The sequence below is a fragment of the Vidua chalybeata genome, chromosome 10 (genome assembly GCF_026979565.1).
Source record: "Vidua chalybeata isolate OUT-0048 chromosome 10, bVidCha1 merged haplotype, whole genome shotgun sequence".
Taxonomy (NCBI): Eukaryota; Metazoa; Chordata; class Aves; order Passeriformes; family Viduidae; genus Vidua; species Vidua chalybeata.
In genome coordinates, this window is record NC_071539.1 from 2784834 (window position 1) to 2803308 (window position 18475).

General features: G+C 51.0%; 2 protein-coding genes across 6 annotated transcripts in view; one reads left to right on the forward strand and one right to left on the reverse strand.

Moving 5' to 3' along the window:
- Positions 1-1451: 1451 nt before the first annotated feature.
- SLITRK3 (SLIT and NTRK like family member 3) lies at positions 1452-17487 on the reverse strand. Of its 5 annotated transcripts, XR_008432572.1 has the most exons (3): positions 11024-14305; positions 7546-7568; positions 1452-3807 (listed from the first exon to the last, which is right to left on the reverse strand). XR_008432572.1 is itself a non-coding variant. In XM_053951647.1 (2 exons), the coding sequence occupies exon 2, from the start codon at positions 14064-14066 to the stop codon at positions 11232-11234; it is 2835 nt and encodes a 944-aa protein (XP_053807622.1). In that variant the 5' UTR covers positions 14067-14084; positions 17324-17487; the 3' UTR covers positions 8122-11231. The 5 variants fall into 5 exon arrangements, 3 of the variants coding, with proteins under 3 accessions (XP_053807622.1, XP_053807621.1, XP_053807620.1); XR_008432571.1 differs by lacking the exon at positions 7546-7568; XM_053951647.1 differs by lacking the exons at positions 1452-3807; positions 7546-7568 and adding an exon at positions 17324-17487 and having other exon boundaries at positions 8122-14084.
- Positions 14348-18475, forward strand: part of LOC128792973 (translation initiation factor IF-2-like) — a 34950-nt gene continuing 30822 nt past the window's right edge. Inside the window, exons 1-2 of the mRNA XM_053951896.1 lie at positions 14348-14692; positions 16649-16974. Of these exons, the coding sequence (XP_053807871.1) occupies positions 14348-14692; positions 16649-16974 (671 nt within the window). The remainder of the gene's footprint in view (positions 14693-16648; positions 16975-18475) is intronic.

Sequence of the window (18475 nt, forward strand, 5' to 3'; positions counted from 1 at the left end):
GATTTACACCAGGAGCAGTGGGGCTCTGAGGATTTACACCAGGCACTGCAGGCTTTGGTCACAGCATTTCTTCATCTGTCCATCTCTAGCATCCACTCGGTTTGTAACTCCCATCCTAAAATCCACTGTTCCTTTCCCAAATATAAAGTGGCATGGGAAATTCAACCTTCCAGAGGCAGGGTGGGTTTGTTGTTTCTTTCGAGCAGCAGTGCTCAGGTTCATTTTAGATGAAATTCATCCTGCAAAGAGGAGATTGCTGCAGAGTGCGAGGAGATTTGCAAAGCTCATCGCTCCCCTGCTGCCTTCAGCCTGTGGGTTGCTGTGTGAACGGCTGCTCCCCTGAGGACATGGACATCCAGGCATCTTCTTTAACAGTGACATCACAAAAACTTCTTTCCCCAAGTCTCCAGACTCTGAGCAAAGCAGCAGCTCTCTGAGCTTTGTGGTTCACCCTGCTCAAAAAAAAGAAATTAGCCATTGGAGGATGATATTCCTGCATGTGCCCCAGGGACGCTGCACTCAAGTGCTTAGTCTGACATTAGGCCTGCATGAGTTAATTAAAAAATAATAATTTTTTCTTCTCCTCTTCTGCTTGTCTCCAAATATTTTCAGGCAAATATGCTGAAATCACAAAACTAGCAAAGGGATTGCTTTAACTAGGAGATAGGGGTATGAATTCAGCATATTTTCTGCATAGAAATATGACATTTGTATGGAAATGACCCATTTTCTTGAACAGGCAGCTATACATCACAGAAGTTTCACTGTAACATTTATGCAAAAGAGATTGGGAAGCACTTTTCCATAAAGTGCTGATTTCTCCCAGATGAAATAATAAGGCAAAGCACAATCCAGAAGCTCAGGAGAAACATTTCACTCAATGTCATATGTTCTGGGTGTTTGTTTTGATTTCCACGATGATTTCATGTTTGTCTGTCTTCTCCCTGAAGGAAGTGCAGGGCTTAGGAAGGAATAATCCATTCTCCCTTTTTTCTTTCTTAATCACATCCCAGCTTCCAAACGATGGCAGAAGGGCAGCAGGACATTTCCATCCTGCTCCAAGGACCAGGACAGCCTGGCAATGGTCAGGGTGGAGGCACAAGGAGGTTTCTCTGCAGGATCAGACAAGGGTTCTGCCACAGGGAGCCAAAATCCCCGTGACAAATCCACGCTCCCATGACCTACATCTCTTGGAATATTTGCACAATGCATGTGGCAATTCAGCAATCAGGCAGCACTCCTGGGCACAAGGAATGCTGAGGGATCAGTACTTTGCAGCTTTTCCTTTCAAATGCAGCGTTTTATGGCCTGGTATTCCCGGGGCTGAGCCACTTCTGGCTCTGCTCAGGGCCAAACTCAGAGTAAGGATCAGCAACACAAAATCAAAACCAACACCAACTCCAACACATCCATAGAAAGGTGCCATAACCATAGAATACATAACTAGCAAATCATTTTTGGGCTGCTTTTATTACAAAATTACAATTTGAATTAATAGTTGCACAACTACAAGATTGTTTTTTATGCCAGTGCTGAATGAAACGCTCTGACCTCGTTCAACCCCACCGAAGTCAAGTGCAAAATTCACCCTGATATGAATGGGAAATTCTTTGAGCTTATCATGAATTAAGGTACAGCTTGTTCTGATGATGAATTGAAATTATTTAAAATCAATTAGAACAGAAAAGACACATCCCAAACTAGATGTTCACTGAGCTCAGATTCTTGATTTACAGCCCAACATCCTGACCCTAAATGGAAATCCATACATCACTGAGGCAACATAATCAAACTTCAGATAACTTACTTTAGAGCAGGAATTTTTTTTTTTCCCTGTTCAAGCCAGTTGCTGGGAAATTAACAGCAACCAGAGTAATTAGCAGTGCAGGTATTTCACCATCAGAGTTCTGAGAACATAGCAGAGGTTTCCAGTGCACACTCAACAACCCCTTTCCTTTGCCTATAAAACCAGCCCTGAGACATTTTGGCCACCACTTTATTTCACAAATGTGGAACGGCTCTGGAGCAACTCATGATTTACTGGAAGTCCTCTGGAAGAGTAAAAACCTTCCAGGCTTGTGCTCAGCCACTAAGCACCGCTCCTTTCAAAGCAGAAAAGAAAATTTAAGTCATTTGTGCCAATATGACATTAATGGAAGCAGCTTCTTTTTGGGGGAGTGTTACAGAAAAGGTCACGCCGTGGAAATGTGATTTCCCCTAGTTGCATGACTATTTATATAGAGAAATAGAAATTCATATAAATGTATACATTTCTATAGATACACATTTTGTACACTGTAGGCATATACATACATACATACATATATACACAGGGTGTTATATACACATCCAGATTTGTATGTACATATATATAAATATATATACACACGCAAAGCACACACAGCTTGCTTTGGAGCCAGCTAGAGTTATAAATTCTCCCTCCCCCACAGAGACAAGATGATCCCAGCTGCCTCTGCTCAACACCCCACGGTTGTCTCTCCAGCCCGAATTAAATATAATCCTCATTATTCTGCCTCTCTGGTGCCTGAGAAACTTGGCAACCTCTCTGGGTGACTCGAGATGCAGCAGTTCCTCCTGCCTTGCCTCTCCTAACCTATTCTAGGAGATGCAATATGCTGCTAAGATTAAGTGTCCAAAATGCTAATATGTCTGAGCAGTGCCTCCACTGACCTACATCGGGAATGTAGGTCGGAAAGGAGCTATTTTTAACCAAAATGCCCATATTTTAATTACAGTCCAAAGCAAGCCACATTCCTGAATCTCCCAGAAGTTGGCAAAAGATTGAATTTTACACTTCAATAGTGTAATTATAGGTACATACTTAGATATACACACAGTATACACAGCACATACTCAGCGTTTCCGTGACACACGAGGCACTCGCTCCTGCTTGGGGCTGACAGCAACTAATTTTAGGAACGTCTCCTCCTTCTCCCTGATGCGTACCTGTTAGAGATCCTTCTTATCAGGGCTTTGTGCTCAGACTCTGGTTGGCTCGGAGGGGCTGGCAAAGGCCTGTGGCACCACCACGGCCAACCTGGCGAGGCTGCCAGCAAGCTGAGGGCACTCCAGGCGGGGCAGAGGGAAGCCTCGAGGTGCAATACACCACTCTACAGAAAAACCCAACAGAGAGAACTGTGTTTTCAGTTGGTCTCCGCTCCAGGCACAAACACAGGGGTCAGGGTGTGTCCTCAGCCCAAGGAGGATCTGTGCATGCAGGCAGGTAAAAGCAATTCTGGGAAAGCCAGCGACCTGCGGGCTGGTGAGAGCTTGGGCTAAAGGCAGGAAAAATAGGGTCTGGGAGCTATTTGTTACCTGCTCTAAAACAAGGGTGTGCAACAAGAATTTCATGTAGTTATTGGTTGTCTCAAAGCCAGCGAGAGGCACTTGACTTTCAGGTGCCATTCTCACTGTCAGCCTTGCCAAAATTCCCACTTGTCCCAGCTTAACCATTGCCATTCCTTCCATCAGCCTCCCTGGCTGCAGTGTCACAGCCCCCCACTGCTCACAGGAGGAATGCATATATATATTTATCTACAAAAACTGGATCCATCCACAATTTTTCACTGGTTTAAAACTGAAGGGGACAATTAAGCACGGACTGAACAATTACTCTCTGCCTTAATCGGTGCCTTGACTCCTCCTCAGGACCCCTCAGGGCTGTGACTTGCCCTTTTTTTGAAGAAAACACTGACATCAACTGGATCTAAAAAAGACTTTTTACTTGCCATATTTCTTTGCTTGCCAATACTATCCACTTTCCAAAGCAGCCAGGTTTTTGGGTCACTGCAAGAAAACATAACAGAAGTGATGCCACAGGAAATGTCTCTCTGATTAAGAAGAATGCATTTAGCTACAGATTTATTCCAGCAGTGCTTTGGGGACAACTGATTGGTCCTGTCCTTGCAGGGCATTTTAACAGCACCAGAGAAACCCGGATGTGCTCCCTAAAAAAGACAGACAAACTTAACTGACCAGCACCCATTACCAATGCCTAATTTTTGTAATGCTCATTTTTCACCAAAGCAACACAATGTGAATTTTCTCAGTGCTCCCAGCACACGTCGGGCCGGTGCCTCCAGTGGTGCAAGAGCCCAAGGACTGGATTTGTCAGGTGGAGCAGCTTGGCTGGTCCCATCCAACCCTGAAATCTCACTAGTGGGGATTTCCAGCATCTCCCTTTGAGTCAGGCCGTGCTGGGCCCTCCCAGGGCACAGCAGAGTGAAGAGATTTCAGCTCTGAGCAGCAATTCCTATGCTCTTTGGAGCAGAGCTCCTTCACTCTCCAAAGAAAAGAAGCACAAGAATTGAAGTCCTCTTATGAGACTTTTCACACTGCAATGTTTCCCTCTCTCTGGTCATACCAGTAATAAAATCAAACTGAACAATCACAGAACAAAAAAAAAAAAAAAAAAAAAAAAAAAAAAACAAACCAAAACCAAAGCAAACAAACAAACAAAAAAAACCACAATCCAAAACATCAATTAGCTTTGATTTGCAAAGCCAAAGCCTCCAAAGTTCAAAGACAGATTTGGTTCAAGGGTTATTTAGATAATGGACATTATATATATATTTAAACACATAAAATAATTTAGAGACCAAGTACAAAAGCAAAGGTTTATGTATCCTTCTATAAACCTCAGTTTAGGATAGTTACTGTTGGGACTGACTTAGTTTTAAACAAGTACAGCCTGAAAAAATGATCAACAAATACATTCCTGTAGTTCTTTAAGGTATAATCCACCTGCTGTCTCTGGAACAGCAAAGGAAAGCAAGAAAAAAATGCATAAACCCCTCATAAACAGTATATTAATGCCACTGTAACATTTGGGGAATGCCATTAACTTCAGATAATGTCCCTGTAGGACAAAAAGGCCCAATCTTTTCTTCAGCTTTTTTTGGTTTTGGTTGTTTGGTTGGTTTTCAGAGTAACTGTCACAGGAGTCCCTCCTCAGGAATGGTGCTGGGTGTCACCACCACCAGCAGGGATGGCAGTGCCACCAGAAGCAGCAGCGCAAATGAAGTCTTTCCCATTCCAAAAGTGATTTATCACAATTCAGGAATTCCTGCTTGGAATCATTCAAGCCCTACTGCAAAATCTGATCACTGCAGAGAGCCTCCCTCCCTGGCACCATGCTCCAAGGACAAGCCAAATTGCTGTGCCACATGCCATGGGCAGGATATTCCTCCACAGGCAGTGGCATTTGTTGGAATTCCCAGTACAGAGAGAGTCAGTCCTTGGCCATCCTGAAAAACCTCTTCAGGATTCACAGAATGCATAGGATATTCTTGAGAGATTTAGAAAAATCTAGTGGAAAAATAAAGACGTTAGGAAAAGTAAATGGACATTAAAGATTCAGGACATAGTACATAGGACTTGGCCATGAATATTTCATATTTGCTCTGCCCTCTGCTAGTATCTGTTCTTCTATTTAAGGCACCCTAAAGCTGAGTACTGCATGTCCACACCTCTAAATAATGCCTAAGAATAACCCCACACTTCAGATCCACACCCTTACCATTCAGAAATATCAGGATTGATGCACCACCCACCCTACAGAGACCACCCAGCATGAATGTGGGACAGAGCATTCCTACAGCTCTGCTCTTTGAGCCTTTTCCTCTCATCTTCCCACAAAAATGATCCATCCATGACACTATCCTGAGAAACACCACAATACTGACCAATTTACCAGAGAAAATGCCACCACAGGGAAGTGTTTCCAAATCCACAGGGATCAAAAAATAACCTACAAGTGTCACCCCAGCAGCCTCCTGGGGAACTCTGTGCTTCGCTCTCTGAGCAAAGTCAATGCTTTCATAGAAATCCACCAAACTGCCCCAACAACCTGAACAAAAATGAGATAATGACAGAATTTTACAACTGGGAAACTGTAAGGAACAAGGAAAAGACATTTTAAAGGAGGTCTAGGAAACACAGTTGTCAGTGCCTGTCAATCACAGGAACACAAATGCCCTGGGTTGGAAGGGAACTTCATATTCTTGCTCTCAAAGAAAAAGATAATGCTAATAAAGTATTTCCAAATAATTTGCAATTGTTACATTAGTAATCTTGGCTAGTTGGTCACCAATGACATTAGAGCTAAACAAATTTGTCTTTCAAATCAAAAGCCTTAAAGATTGTTTGGTTAATTTGTGAGTGAGGTCAATCAGAGGATTACAGAATTGATGGCAAACCCATTTTCTCTGTACCTTTACTCATTTTATTCTGAAACAGTCCCATGGAGTACTTGTCTCAAAATACTTGAATCCACTTAATAGATGTTGTAATTTTCTGAGATCGGATTTTGCTCTTCATTCAAGTCTGTTGACTAAAACTGTGCATAATGTGGTGTTTCAACACTGGCTTCCAAGGGAGCAGAATTGGGCCTCCACTCATTCCCACTCAAGGGTTCTTTCCAAGCACATTCCAATTCTTCCACTGCCCAATCAAAACAGAAATATTTCAAGAACTGGAAAAAATATTTCCATTCACGTCAGAATTAAAAAATAGGAATTTTTGTACAAAGAGCTGTTGTGAGCTACATCCTGGGTCGATTTGCATTTCTTCCATGGAGAAAACCTGTGTCGTACTGTGTACAGCATAAATACATAATTGTGTACACACAAATACATACATACATAAATTCACCGAGAACCTCAGCTACAGATTGAAAACCAAGCCTTGGAAAAACTCATAAAATAGGAATATGCAGCACACAGCAGCCTGATTTCCCAGTGTCCATAAATCCACGTTGTAAAATCAAGTGCCTTTGGGTGAATGGCAATCCTGGAACAAGTTCACCCTGGAGTGGCTGGAGTGCTGCCAGGAGTCACACCCGTGGTAAAGTAATGTCCTGAGCAATGAACTCCCACTCTTAGGGCCAAATTCTACATGCTGTTCTTCACGTGAACTTTTCTGTTAAACCTCAACCCGAAGCATCGCATCTTCTTCGTGTGCAGTGGGTACTTGAAGCAAGTGGAAGCAGCACAGAGATCACCAAGTGCTGCTGGCACACCCAAGTGCTTCAGAAGAACAGCCTCACATTTTGGAGAGACCTTTCCCTCCTGGCGCTCTCAAAGTTCTCACAGAGAACACAAGTTGGACAAACCCGCATATTTCTGGCTTAAAACCAAATCAGCTGTGCTGCCACACTCAAAGGTGGCTTTGTCTGGAAAGGTCTCTGACAAAATCTGGAGCTGCCACAGCTTAACTCATGTTCACTGAATCTCCTAAGAAATGAGCTTCTCACTCTCCAATAACACTCTAATCACAGCAGTAGGCAACAGGCTTTCCAAAATTCAGATTATCACTCATACCATAACATTTGACATCTTTCTATCACTGTTGAGACACTCAAGAGATCCATGAAGCCATTTCCAAACAAATTTTTTAACCTAGGGTACAACGTGATAGTGACATCAATGACAACATCCAGAAAATACAAAAAGCACCAATAATTGAGCACCAGGATCATCCTTTCCATTTCCCTGTGTGCAGTTGTTGGCTGGGACTGGGGCTTACCTGGCCTTGCTGTTCTTTTCCACCTGTAGGAAGAATTTCAATGGTCAGTGAGGGAATAAACCAAACACTTGCTGAAGGTTTTGCTACCACAGGCTGAGCTGCTCAGGCTGACACCAGGTACTTGTACAACCATGAAATCAGCTAAAAAAAAAATATTTATTTCACATAGCATCCCATCAAACAGCTCTAATGCAACTGCAGATCATTTGACTTTATTTGATTCTTTCCCAGTCGCATTAATGCTACCAATGCTACTGCTGATAAAGACAGAATTATCACTAATACTCCCTATTAATTAGGGGGAACCTGGGTTGGAGCATGCAAAGTGTCACCCAGTGCAGGTCAGAGAGGATGGATCCACCTTTTTTCCCTCCAGTGGGAAAGGAATGTTGCTACCCACTCAGCCTCAGCTCAACACAATGAAAAAGCAAAATAAAAGTAATCAAAACACCCTTTAGACATCACACTTGGACATCGTCAACACTTCCAGAGCAAATCATCCCCAAATCATCTCAGTTCACAAGGGAAAGGAAGTTTCCTACACAAGGGAAAAAAAAAAAAAAAAAAAACTCAACATAAGCCAAAAATTATCTCTTTTAATACAAAATTCCATTCTCATAGAACAAATTTATTTCCACTGAATAAATAGATCTCCTCACCGTCCACTGGCGAGATTACTGCCTATAATAAGGATGAAATTCTCTTGCCTTTCTGCAGTTTAATTAAAATATAAACATTATTTGCAACCGGCTTTACTCTATTTGGATACAAGTATGAACACTTGGGGCTTTGAGGACATTGCCAAATGTATACAGCACCACTCTCACTGGGGGTTGTACTTTAACCTGATTTATACAGCTCCACGCATCACTTGCATGTAGGCTTATCAATGTAATTATTACAATTATGATAAGAATGATCTGGCCTTTGCACTCGCATGTTTAATACTCTTAGCACGTGCATGCTCTTCCACTATCTATTAAAAACTCAACGAAACAAACAAATGAGCAAACCCCAACGGGTCAGAGCTGAAGGCAGCAGTGAGGAAACACAATCTCAACTCAACAGAGGAAATTGCAATGTGTAATATTTTTACTGATGGCATGGAGGGTGATGCCAGATTTACAGAGGTCCATCTCCAGACACACACGGCTGCTACCAAGGCTGGGGAAACGACACTCCGAGAGAAAAAGCTCACCATGAGCACCCTGCCCGGAGCTGCAAATAGCGACATTGTGGGGAGAACAAGTATTTCTGGGTTTATCTCTGTTAAAACACATTGTGCGAAAAGGAAAGAGGGCAGGTGGTGGGGAGGGTGACCTTGGCAATGTGACACTTTGCCAGGAGGTGACAGAGCCCGGTCCCCTCGGGACAGCGGCAGGAGCGCTCCCAGCAGCACCTTTGGGGGAATAACCTCAATTCGCCTGGAGAAACCACCCTGACGGCTGTTCAGACAAATGATGCTGACGGACACGTTGGGTATTTGTGCACAAGCCCCTCTCTCTGAAGGCCCTCAGGGCAGCGCCCGGGCCACGCGGGCGCCCGGCTCTGGGCGCTGCCCTTGGCGGCCCCGCCCGCCCCGGGATAAGGCGCCCGCGGGTACATTCGGCGGGGCGGACGGGGACAGGGAGCGGCTCCAGGCCGGGATCGGGTCCGGGATGGAATCCAGGATCGGGTCCGGGATCAATCCCGGGGTCAATCCCGGGCTCGAGCCCCGGCGCTCCGGCCCCGCTGCCGCCTCAGCGCTGGGGCTGTGGCGCCACCTGGCGGCCGCGAGGGGCCGCGCTCCGCGCCCGGCCCGGGACCCGCGGGGACACAAGAGCGGCGGGGACAGCGCGGGGACAGAGGGACAGCGCCGGGACAGGGGGACAACGTCGAGACAGGGGGACAGCGCCGGGACAGGGGGACACCTCGGGGACAGGGCGACAGCGCCGGGACAGGGGGACAGCGCCGGGACAGGGGCACAGCGCCGGGGACAAGACACCAACGCGGACAAGATACCAACCGGGACCCGCCCGGGCAGGGAAATCCCATGGTCTTTGGTCTCCCTCCCGTTGCAGCGGGAGGGGGAGAAGGGCGGCTTTGCTTTCCCAGATCGCATCCCCCATTCCAAACTGGAAATGCGGTTTAAATCCCCGCTCCGGGAGGGTGGGAGCTCTCTAAGTGCTCACCCCGCTGCCAGCACCGGCAACATCCCTGCGATGCCTCCCGGTGCCTCCAGCAGGCCGGGAACCAGCGCTCCGGAGGGATGCGCTCCCAATTTTCCCGATATTTTTAACTGTCAGGACAGTGCGGCAGGGATACAGATCGCAAATCGGATTTGTGACAGTCTCGGGTGGTATCTTGGCAAGAGACGCTGTACAGGGTTTTTCCTCTGTTAACATCACAGTGCATTGAACTGTTATTAATAAAATAGCGTTCAAGGTTATGGGGGAGGAAGGAAATCTCTGTGGAGGAAGCTGAAGTTTCAGGTTCAAGCTTTGTATTCCTATATATATATATATATTTGGGGGTGTATATATATATATATATATATATGCAATTTTTTTCAAAACGTTTTATTAGGAAAGCTATACCAGACGCATCACTGTACAATGATTTAACATTACCTTTACAATTTATATTCACTTGAAATTACAGAATAAATATATGCACATCGTTGTACCTTTGTGTGTGTGTGTGCATGTGTGCGTGTATGGGTGGATGAGAGAAAACATTAAAAGTGCTTCCTACAAAGCTGTTAGTGAGAGGTGCCCATTAGCTTTTGGTTTTTTTTTTTCCTTTTTTTTTTTTTTTCCCTCTGCATATTTGCATGTCGCTTTTATTAGGAAAGTGCGGATGTCCTCCAAAAAACCATGGCGTCATGATGAAGTGTCACTGAGCATCCCCTAGGTGTGTGCGCCACGTGGTGACATCCTTTGGGCTGCTCGGCTCCGGGTGGCCTCCCCCAGCCCCCGGGACTGCCCCCGGGATTCCCCCCGCGGCCCCCGAGCCCCCCTGGAGGGGCTGGGCTGGCGAGGGGTGCGCGGAGGGTGAGGGTGAGGAGTGTGCGTGCGAGGGAGGGAGGGAGACAAGAGTGAGACATTCGAGCAAGACCCTCCCCTCCCTTCCCTCTTGCAGTTTCCAGGCATGCAGCAAACTGCGCTCGTTTGCTTCTTTGCATTATTCTTTTTTTTCTCTTTTAAATAAATGTACAGAATCTGTGCCATGATGGGCAAGAAGAAAGCAGGCCAGAAAATGCCATCTTCCCTCCCCCTCCCCTCCAAGGGAAAATATCAAGGAAGTTTACTGCCAACGGAAAAAAAGAAAAAAGGAAAAAGAAAAGTGCCAACGAACAAAACAAACAACAAGAATAAAGAAAATAAAAGAAAAGGGAAAAGAAAAAAAGAGAGAAATAGACACACATAGAATTTACTTAATCAGGATCAGTACAAAGATCCCCGATAATAATAATAATAATAATATAATAATAATATACCTTTAGACATGGCACAGTCAAAGTCTCAGTTTCAGTATAAAAAAATAATGATTGATTAACATCTGCTGGCAAAAGTCTGCGAAGGCACTTCGTCGATTACTGATCTGAGAAGGGCCCTGCCCCGCAGCGCGCACATCTGGCGGGGCAGAGCGCACAGCTGTATCCTCGGCTCGCGGGCGGCGGGGCCGGGCGGGCGGCGGGGCGGCGGTCAGAACCGGTACGTGGTCTTCTCCAGGACTTCGAGGTAATCCGGCTTGGTTTGGAGTTTGGCCCTTAACTCGAGGTATTCGCTTGTGGGGGTTTGGTGGTCCGGGAAGCCCTTGCCGGCCGCGAAGAGCAGCGTCTCCTTCAGCCTGGCGTCCTGCTGCAGGTCCGGGTATTGCATGCCGGGGGGGTGGACGTGCAGTTCCTTCAGCTTGGGCACGGTGCCGTACAGGCAGTCCACGAACCCCACGGCGCAGGGCGGCGGGCGGTCGCGGTCCCGCGGGGCTCCCCCCGCCGCCGCCGCCGCCGCCCCGAGCGCGCCCGCCGCCAGCCCTCCGCCCGCGGGGTGCTGGGGGTGCACGGCCACGATGGTGTTGAGCTGCGAGCTGGACACGGCCAGGCTCCACTCCTGCTCCTTCTCCAGCAAGGTGCGGTAGCTGCTGCCCGGCTCCGGCGCGGCGGCGGGGGCGGCGGGGTGGGCGAAGCCGCGCTCGCCGCCGCCCCGCAGCAGCTCGGCCGCCTCGCCGCCGCCGCCGCCCGCCGCCTCTTCCTCCTCCCGCGGCTTGTAGATGGGGTTGTTGCACATCTGGGTCACCGGGTGCGGGATGTAGTCGTAGACGTGGCCCGCCGGGGGCGCCTTCTCCGGGGACCGCTCCCCGGGGCCCCCCCCGCCGCCGCCCCCGCCGCCGCCGCCGCCGCCGCCCTCGGGGAAGAGCCGCGGGCAGCGCAGCGGCACCGCGCCCAGGTCCGCCGCCTCCGCCCGCGGGCCGCGGAACGGCAGCTTCCGCCGGCGGCGGCGCAGCACGAAGGCGAAGAGCCCGGCGGCCACCAGCACGGCGGAGAAGAAGAGGACGAGGAGGCTGAGGATGAGCACGGAGAGCGGCACGGCCGCGGCCGCGGCGGCCGGGGGCAGCTCGTAGGCGGCCGCGCCGGTGGCGGCCGGCGGCGGCGGGGCGGCGGCGGGGGGCGAGGCGGCGGCGGCGGCGGGGCGCAGGGCGGCGGGGCACAGCGCGGCCAGCTCCAGCGAGCGCAGGTCGCGGCGGGCCAGCGGCTCGGGGCTGGCGCACAGCACCTCGCCCACCACGCTGACGGAGCTGAGCGCCTCCAGCCACTGCTTCAGCGGCACCAGCTCGCAGGTGCAGTCCCAGGGGTTGAGCTTCAGGTCGATCTGCACGATGGCGTGCAGGTGCTCCAGCACCCCGGCCACCGGCAGCGCCAGGAAGTGGTTGTTGCGCAGGTTGAGGCGCGCCAGGGAGGTGCCGGCGAAGGCGTCGGTGGGCAGCGTGCGGAGCAGGTTGTCGTTGAGGAAGAGGAGCTTCAGGTTGGGCATGAGGCTGAAGGCCGCCGGCTGGATTTCCCTGATCAGGTTGTACTCGAAGTACAGGTAATGCAAACTCTGCAGGCCCCGGAACATGCCCGGGGTGAGCCGCTCGATGTCGTTCCCGTTCAGGTACAGGCTCTTGAGGTTCGGCAGGTTGATGAACGCCCCGTCCTGCACGTAGGAGATCCGGTTGTTCCCCAGGTGTAAGAGATCCAAGGAGGAAAAATTCCAGAAATCGGAGCGGTAGATTTTCTGGATCAAATTCCCGCTCAGGTACAGCTTTTTGGCGTTCAAGGGCCTGGGCAGGAGCTCGGAGATGTTGTGGAATCCCCGCTCCTTGCAGTTGACCGTCAGGCCCAGGTCGTTGATGTGCAAACTGCAAGAGCAGCCGGTGGGGCAGATGATGGGGATGGGGGGCCGGGTCTGGTAGGCAGCCACGGGCGGTTGGTTGGGCCCGGGGTACAGGCCACGGGGGGTCGGGGGAGGCCGGGGCGCCCTGGGCTGCTTGGTGGGCTTGGGCTGCTTGTTGGACGTTTTGTACTCAACAGAGGAAGCGGTGAAATGGAAGGAGGACAGCATGGAGGAAGGCTTCGTAGGCCACGCGTTCTCCTTGCTGGAGGACAGCTGAGGGATGCCCAGGCTGGCTTCCACCTCGGAGTCGGACAGCATGGGGCAGAGCTTACTTCTCTTGATTTCCCGCAGGTCCTTCCCGTGGAAGTGGAAGGGGGTCTCGCAGGTGATGTCCCCCACCAGAGCGGTGTAGGGGATGCGCTCCAGCCAACTCTTGAGCTGCACAATCTCGCACGTACAGTTCCACGGGTTCTCCTCCAGCTGGATCTCCATCAGGCTCCTGCCAATGTGGTCCAACATCCCGCGGTACGAAAGGACTTTGAGGCGGTTCCCCCGCAAGTCCAAGTGGGTTAAGGACACAGACTTAAATAAATTGGTGGGAAGCATGGGGATAAGATTGTCATTTAGGATAAGGACCCTCAATTTACTTAGGTTTCGAAATGCCCCGCTTTCAATCCGTTTAATGACATTGTAATCTGCCTGCAGATATTCCAGACTTTCCAAACCCAGGAAAGTGTCGTTCCTGAAAATGTCCAATTTGTTTTCGTGCAAATACAACCTCTTCAGAACTCGGAGCCCGTTAAAAGCCCCGGTCTGAATGTCCTGCAGTGCATTGTTCCCAAGGTTAATAGATACAGCATTGTTCAAGTGAAGAAAACTGTTGGTGTACAATTTCCTCATGGAATTCCTCTGCAGATAAAGTTTAAAAGGTCTCGACCACGACTCTGTTATCTGACTAATATTTATAAATCCCTTGTTGTCACAATGTATATGGAAAAGGCTTTCCTTCACTTCACAGTAACATGGATCAAAGCAAGGCTCATCCAGTTCCTCCGAGTCCTCTATCAAGGGAATAGGTGTAGTCCATGCTAGAGCAATTGTGCTTAGAAGAATTATCCACAACATCCTTCCTTTATGGAGCGTCTCTGCCGTGGAAGGTTTCATCATTTGTTGATGTTTACCAAACTGCAACGGGAAGAGAAACACAGATTTCAGCATTTCTGCCCTGCCCCTCTCCTTTTCCTAAGCCCCTACCTGCTGGACTCATGTCGGGCTCCTGGAAAGTTCAGCAGTTGTTGGGCAGACGTTCCCAACCAACTCCAGGGGTGTCGGCTGGGCGAGCCTTGCCCTGATTTATACTTGAGAGATGTTAGAGGGCTCCATCACGCGATAGCAGCCTGCCTTGCTCCCCTCCCCGTGGTAAATGCCACCTATAAAGAGGACAGCACATGCAGCCCCACACGGCACCACGAGCACACCGAACGTGTTGCGTCTCTCCACGCTTCCCAGGCTTCGGAACTGCCCGGATCTCATCCCCGGGTGCAATTTTAGCCCAGGAGCCATCACAGCCCGCCTCGACTCCGGGGGGGGGGGGGGGGAAACACACCGAGTGTGGGCACATTTCTCCAGTGTCGCACCACATCCTTCATCCATGCAAACTCCCCAAAGTTATTGAACCTCCACCCTCAGATCTCCCTCCCTCCCGGCTCGATAGATTCCACACGCGAGTTCCAGGGAATGTGCGAGCTTTGCTGATGTCCCCGGCAGAACGGTTCCCCTCAGAAATCCCCACAGTATCTTCACTGGAGTAAATGGTTAACGACCCTGATTGGGAAGGAAATCTTCCCCTCGCAAATGCGCCGGTGAATTAATGCAACTGGTATATTATCAGATAAATACACACCACATATTAGTCATTTTAGCTGATTAAAGCATTTAGAGATGATTAATCTTTCTAAAGCACATGCCCATGCGATCAGCAGATCTAAAGGGAAGTGACAGCTGAAGAGGCACCTAGGATTGAAACGCTCAGCCTGCCTTGGATTAGGGCATTTTGTGCCCCCAGGACCAAGCAGGAGACCCGGTTTAAAAGCTGAAAGTGGAATAAAAAAAAATACCTTGACACTTACCAGCCGATAAATTCTCTATCCTACTATACACGATTCCGAATGAAGACACCATTCTTCTCCAATCAGATGAAAATAATACTGCCCTAATGAGATGCAGCTCCTTCAACATATGGTTTCACCCTTCCTTTCACCAGATATTTCAAATGTATGGGCACAGGGAAACGCTAAGGATGGGAATAATAGCAGTGGTGATGCAGCCTTCCTTGAATCCCTGAAATGCCCATTAGAATGATTCGGAGCGATCATTGCTTTTAGTCTCAATCTCCCAATAAAAAGGTCCTTCCTCGTGTAAGGACTAGAAAAAATTGCCCCCCATCCGTAAACTTAAGAGCAGAAAGATGCATTTAGGGGAGAGAAATGCCAGAGGAACAGAAATCCTTAGGATCAACTTGCAAATGAAACCCTCCCCTGTGGGAAAGAGGAGATGGTTGAAAGCACGAAAAGAGAAATACCCTCTGCAATTAAAACCAGCATCTAATTGGGGAGAAGGGAGAGAGACGACAGCTATATTGCATTATCAATCTCTCTGTCTCCTTTGCAAAATATTAGCCACTTAAGTTCTTTCTCTTCTGCAAGGGCTGTAATAAAAATAAAAAAATAAATAAAGAGGATTATTATATCTTCTTTTTGGAAGAGGGGGGTGTCTTTGACCCTAGGCGGAAACAAAAGGATCCAGAAAGGTTGTACTTACCGGTTTGCAGGAGAGATTTTAGCACATCGTTACCAAAAAAAAAAAGAAAAAAAAAAAAAAAAAAAGAAAAAGGCAAAAGAAAGGAAGGGGGGAAAAAAAAAGAAAGCTCGAGTTTAAAGATTGCTGGTTTGTCTCTGCCTCTCCCTCTCTGTGGCTCTCTCTCCCTCTCTCTCTACTCCTGCTGAAGCTGAGGCAAAAGGAAAAAAAAAAGAGGAAAAAAAAAAAAAGGAGAGAGGGAAAAAAAAAAAAAAAAAAGAAGCAAGCCTGAAACGTGCTGGGAATGCAATGAGCCCCTCAATGATCCTTTTTAGGATGCAGAGCTGCTGTTTGGCACACTCAATGGAGGAGGGAGGAGAGGGGCTGCTGCAGGCTCCAGCGCCGCCGCCGCCTTCTCCGGGCAGCAGCGGCAGCGCGGAGCGGGCGCCGGGGCGCGGCGGCGGAGCGCGGGTGCGCTGCGTGCGCGGGTGTGCGCGGGGTGCGGGGCGCTGCGGGGCCGTGCGCGTGTGTGTGAGTGTGTGTGCGTGTGCGTGTGTGCGTGTGTGTGTGTGTCTGTGTGTGTGTGTGCGCTGCCGCTCCTGCCCTGGATCAGGCTCCTCCACGTCATGAAAATCAGCTTCAAGAAGGGGAACAAACGGAGGGGGCGCGCTCGGCTCCAGGTCGGGGGCGCGCATTTGGGAAGCCCTGACTACACAGTTTTTTTTTTCCCTTGCCTTTTTTTTTTCTCCTATCCTTTTTTTTTCTCCTTCTTTTTTTTTTAAAGGGGCTGGTTGGCGGAGAGGAAGGGAAGTGGGAAACGGGCAGAGATGGGGGAGGAAAAAACCTGAGAAGAATCAGAGAGGGGAAAAAAAGACGCCGGGATAGGGCAGAATTTGCACCCACCCCGCACTCCCCTTTCCAAAAAAAAAAAAAAAAAAAAAAAAAAAAAAAAGGAGGGAAAAAAACGGAACAAAAAGCCCAAGTCTGGAGAAAATCAAAGCTGCTCTGACTGCGAGTGCCAGCCGAGGGCTGCGGCGGGGAGCAGCCCGGAGGTCCCGCTCCGGCCGCCCCGCTGCCCCCGCATCCACCGCCTCCTCCGCTCCGCGCTGCCCGCCCGTCCCGGGGCCGCTCCCGCCCCGAGCCTCGCCGGGATCCCGCAGCTTCCCGCAGAGCCAAACACCTCGGGGAGACACCCGGCACCTCCCGCATCCTCCCGGCGTGTGCGCGGAGGCGGAGGGGCCGCGCCCGCGGTGCCCGCCCGCCCCGGGAGCCGCCGCAGGTAACGGGGCTGCGCGGGGCGCGGAGGATCCGCGGAGTGGGGCGCAGCGGGTGAAAGTTGGTGGGTGAGATGCGCAGGGGGGCTCGGGGGGCTGCGGGCTCTGGGCCAGCCGGGAGGGAAGGGCTGCGGGCAGGGCAGGAGGGGAGCCCCGCGCTGCTTCCGCATCCCCGCTGTCCGCACCCGCGCACACCCCTGCGCATCCCTGCGCGCACACCGCGCCCGCCCGGCCCCGCGCACGCATCTGCGCGGATCTCCGCGTAACTCCCGGGGCATCCCGCACCCCCCGCTCCGCGCGGAACGCGGATCCCCCTCCCGCACCCCGCGGTGGCTCGGCCGGCAGAGACTTAACTGGAACCGCGGCTCGGGAGCGAAAAGTTCAGGGGCAGAGCCGCGGGTGCGGGCGGGAGGTGCCGGGGGCTCCGCGGGGTCCCGCCGCCCCGGGGCCGCTCTGCGCGGGCAGGGGCGCAGCCTCCGCGCCCGCGGACACGCACCATCTTCCCCCGGCTGCCGAGCTCTCCTCCACCGGTGCAATATGGACGCACCGCTCCCTCCTAATTAAATTGCTGCATCATTCATTTTCTGACGCGGGAGCGACATGGGGTACGGCAGGCTCCGTGCACTGACACCCCCCGTTCGGAACGGGGGGGAGGCGGGGAAAAAGGGCCAAAGGGGCAATCACAACAGTTTGTTCTTGCAACAAGCTCGCACGGCGGGTTTGGCAGCAACTCAGGAAAGCGACCTAAAGGAGCAAACCCCGCTGGGTTTGGGGGGCAGCCCCCCTTCCCCATGGATGCCGCCCGTGGAGCAGGGTCGGGGTGCGCGGGGGGAGGGAGCCTTGACCTTGCAACTTTCCCAAATGCCCCCGAATATCGCTCGTTTTCCTTGCCAGGGCTCCGGCCGTCGGGTTGTGCAGAGGGGCTGGCAGAGGGCAGGGATGGCCCTGGAATGCGGACCAGGGAGCGCTGCGGGGATGGACGGACGGACATCCCGCCGCGTTCCCCCGCAGGCAGGCCCCGCCCCGGGACACACGGACACCCCTGTGCCCCCTGCCCGGCTGTGACACGGGACAGCCCCGCGGGATGCGCCGGGGGAGGAGGAGGAGGAGGGAGGGGACGGCCCCGCACCTCCCTTTCCATCCTTTATGCCCCCGCAGTTTCGCAGAGAGCTGAGGAGACTCAAATCCACACAGAGAGGCGGCTCTCCCAGGGTTTGTCCAGGCCATGTCCCCTTGTCCCCTCAGCCAGAAGTCACCTCGGGCCATCCCCTGCATCTCCCTCCAGCCACAGCAGCTCCCGGCCCTCGGTGTGAGTGTGACTGGCAGCAGCTCCGGGGAAGGGTACGGCTGATGTAACCAAGATTAGGACGTCACTCGGTTATTAATGATAATTATGATTATTGGCAAGCGAGCTATCTCCTTGCCAAAGCCCATGCTGGAGCTGTGGGGATGCTGTCAGCAGGGTGGGAGCTGGCAGGTGCCCTTTGGCTGCCTCTTGCCAGCCTC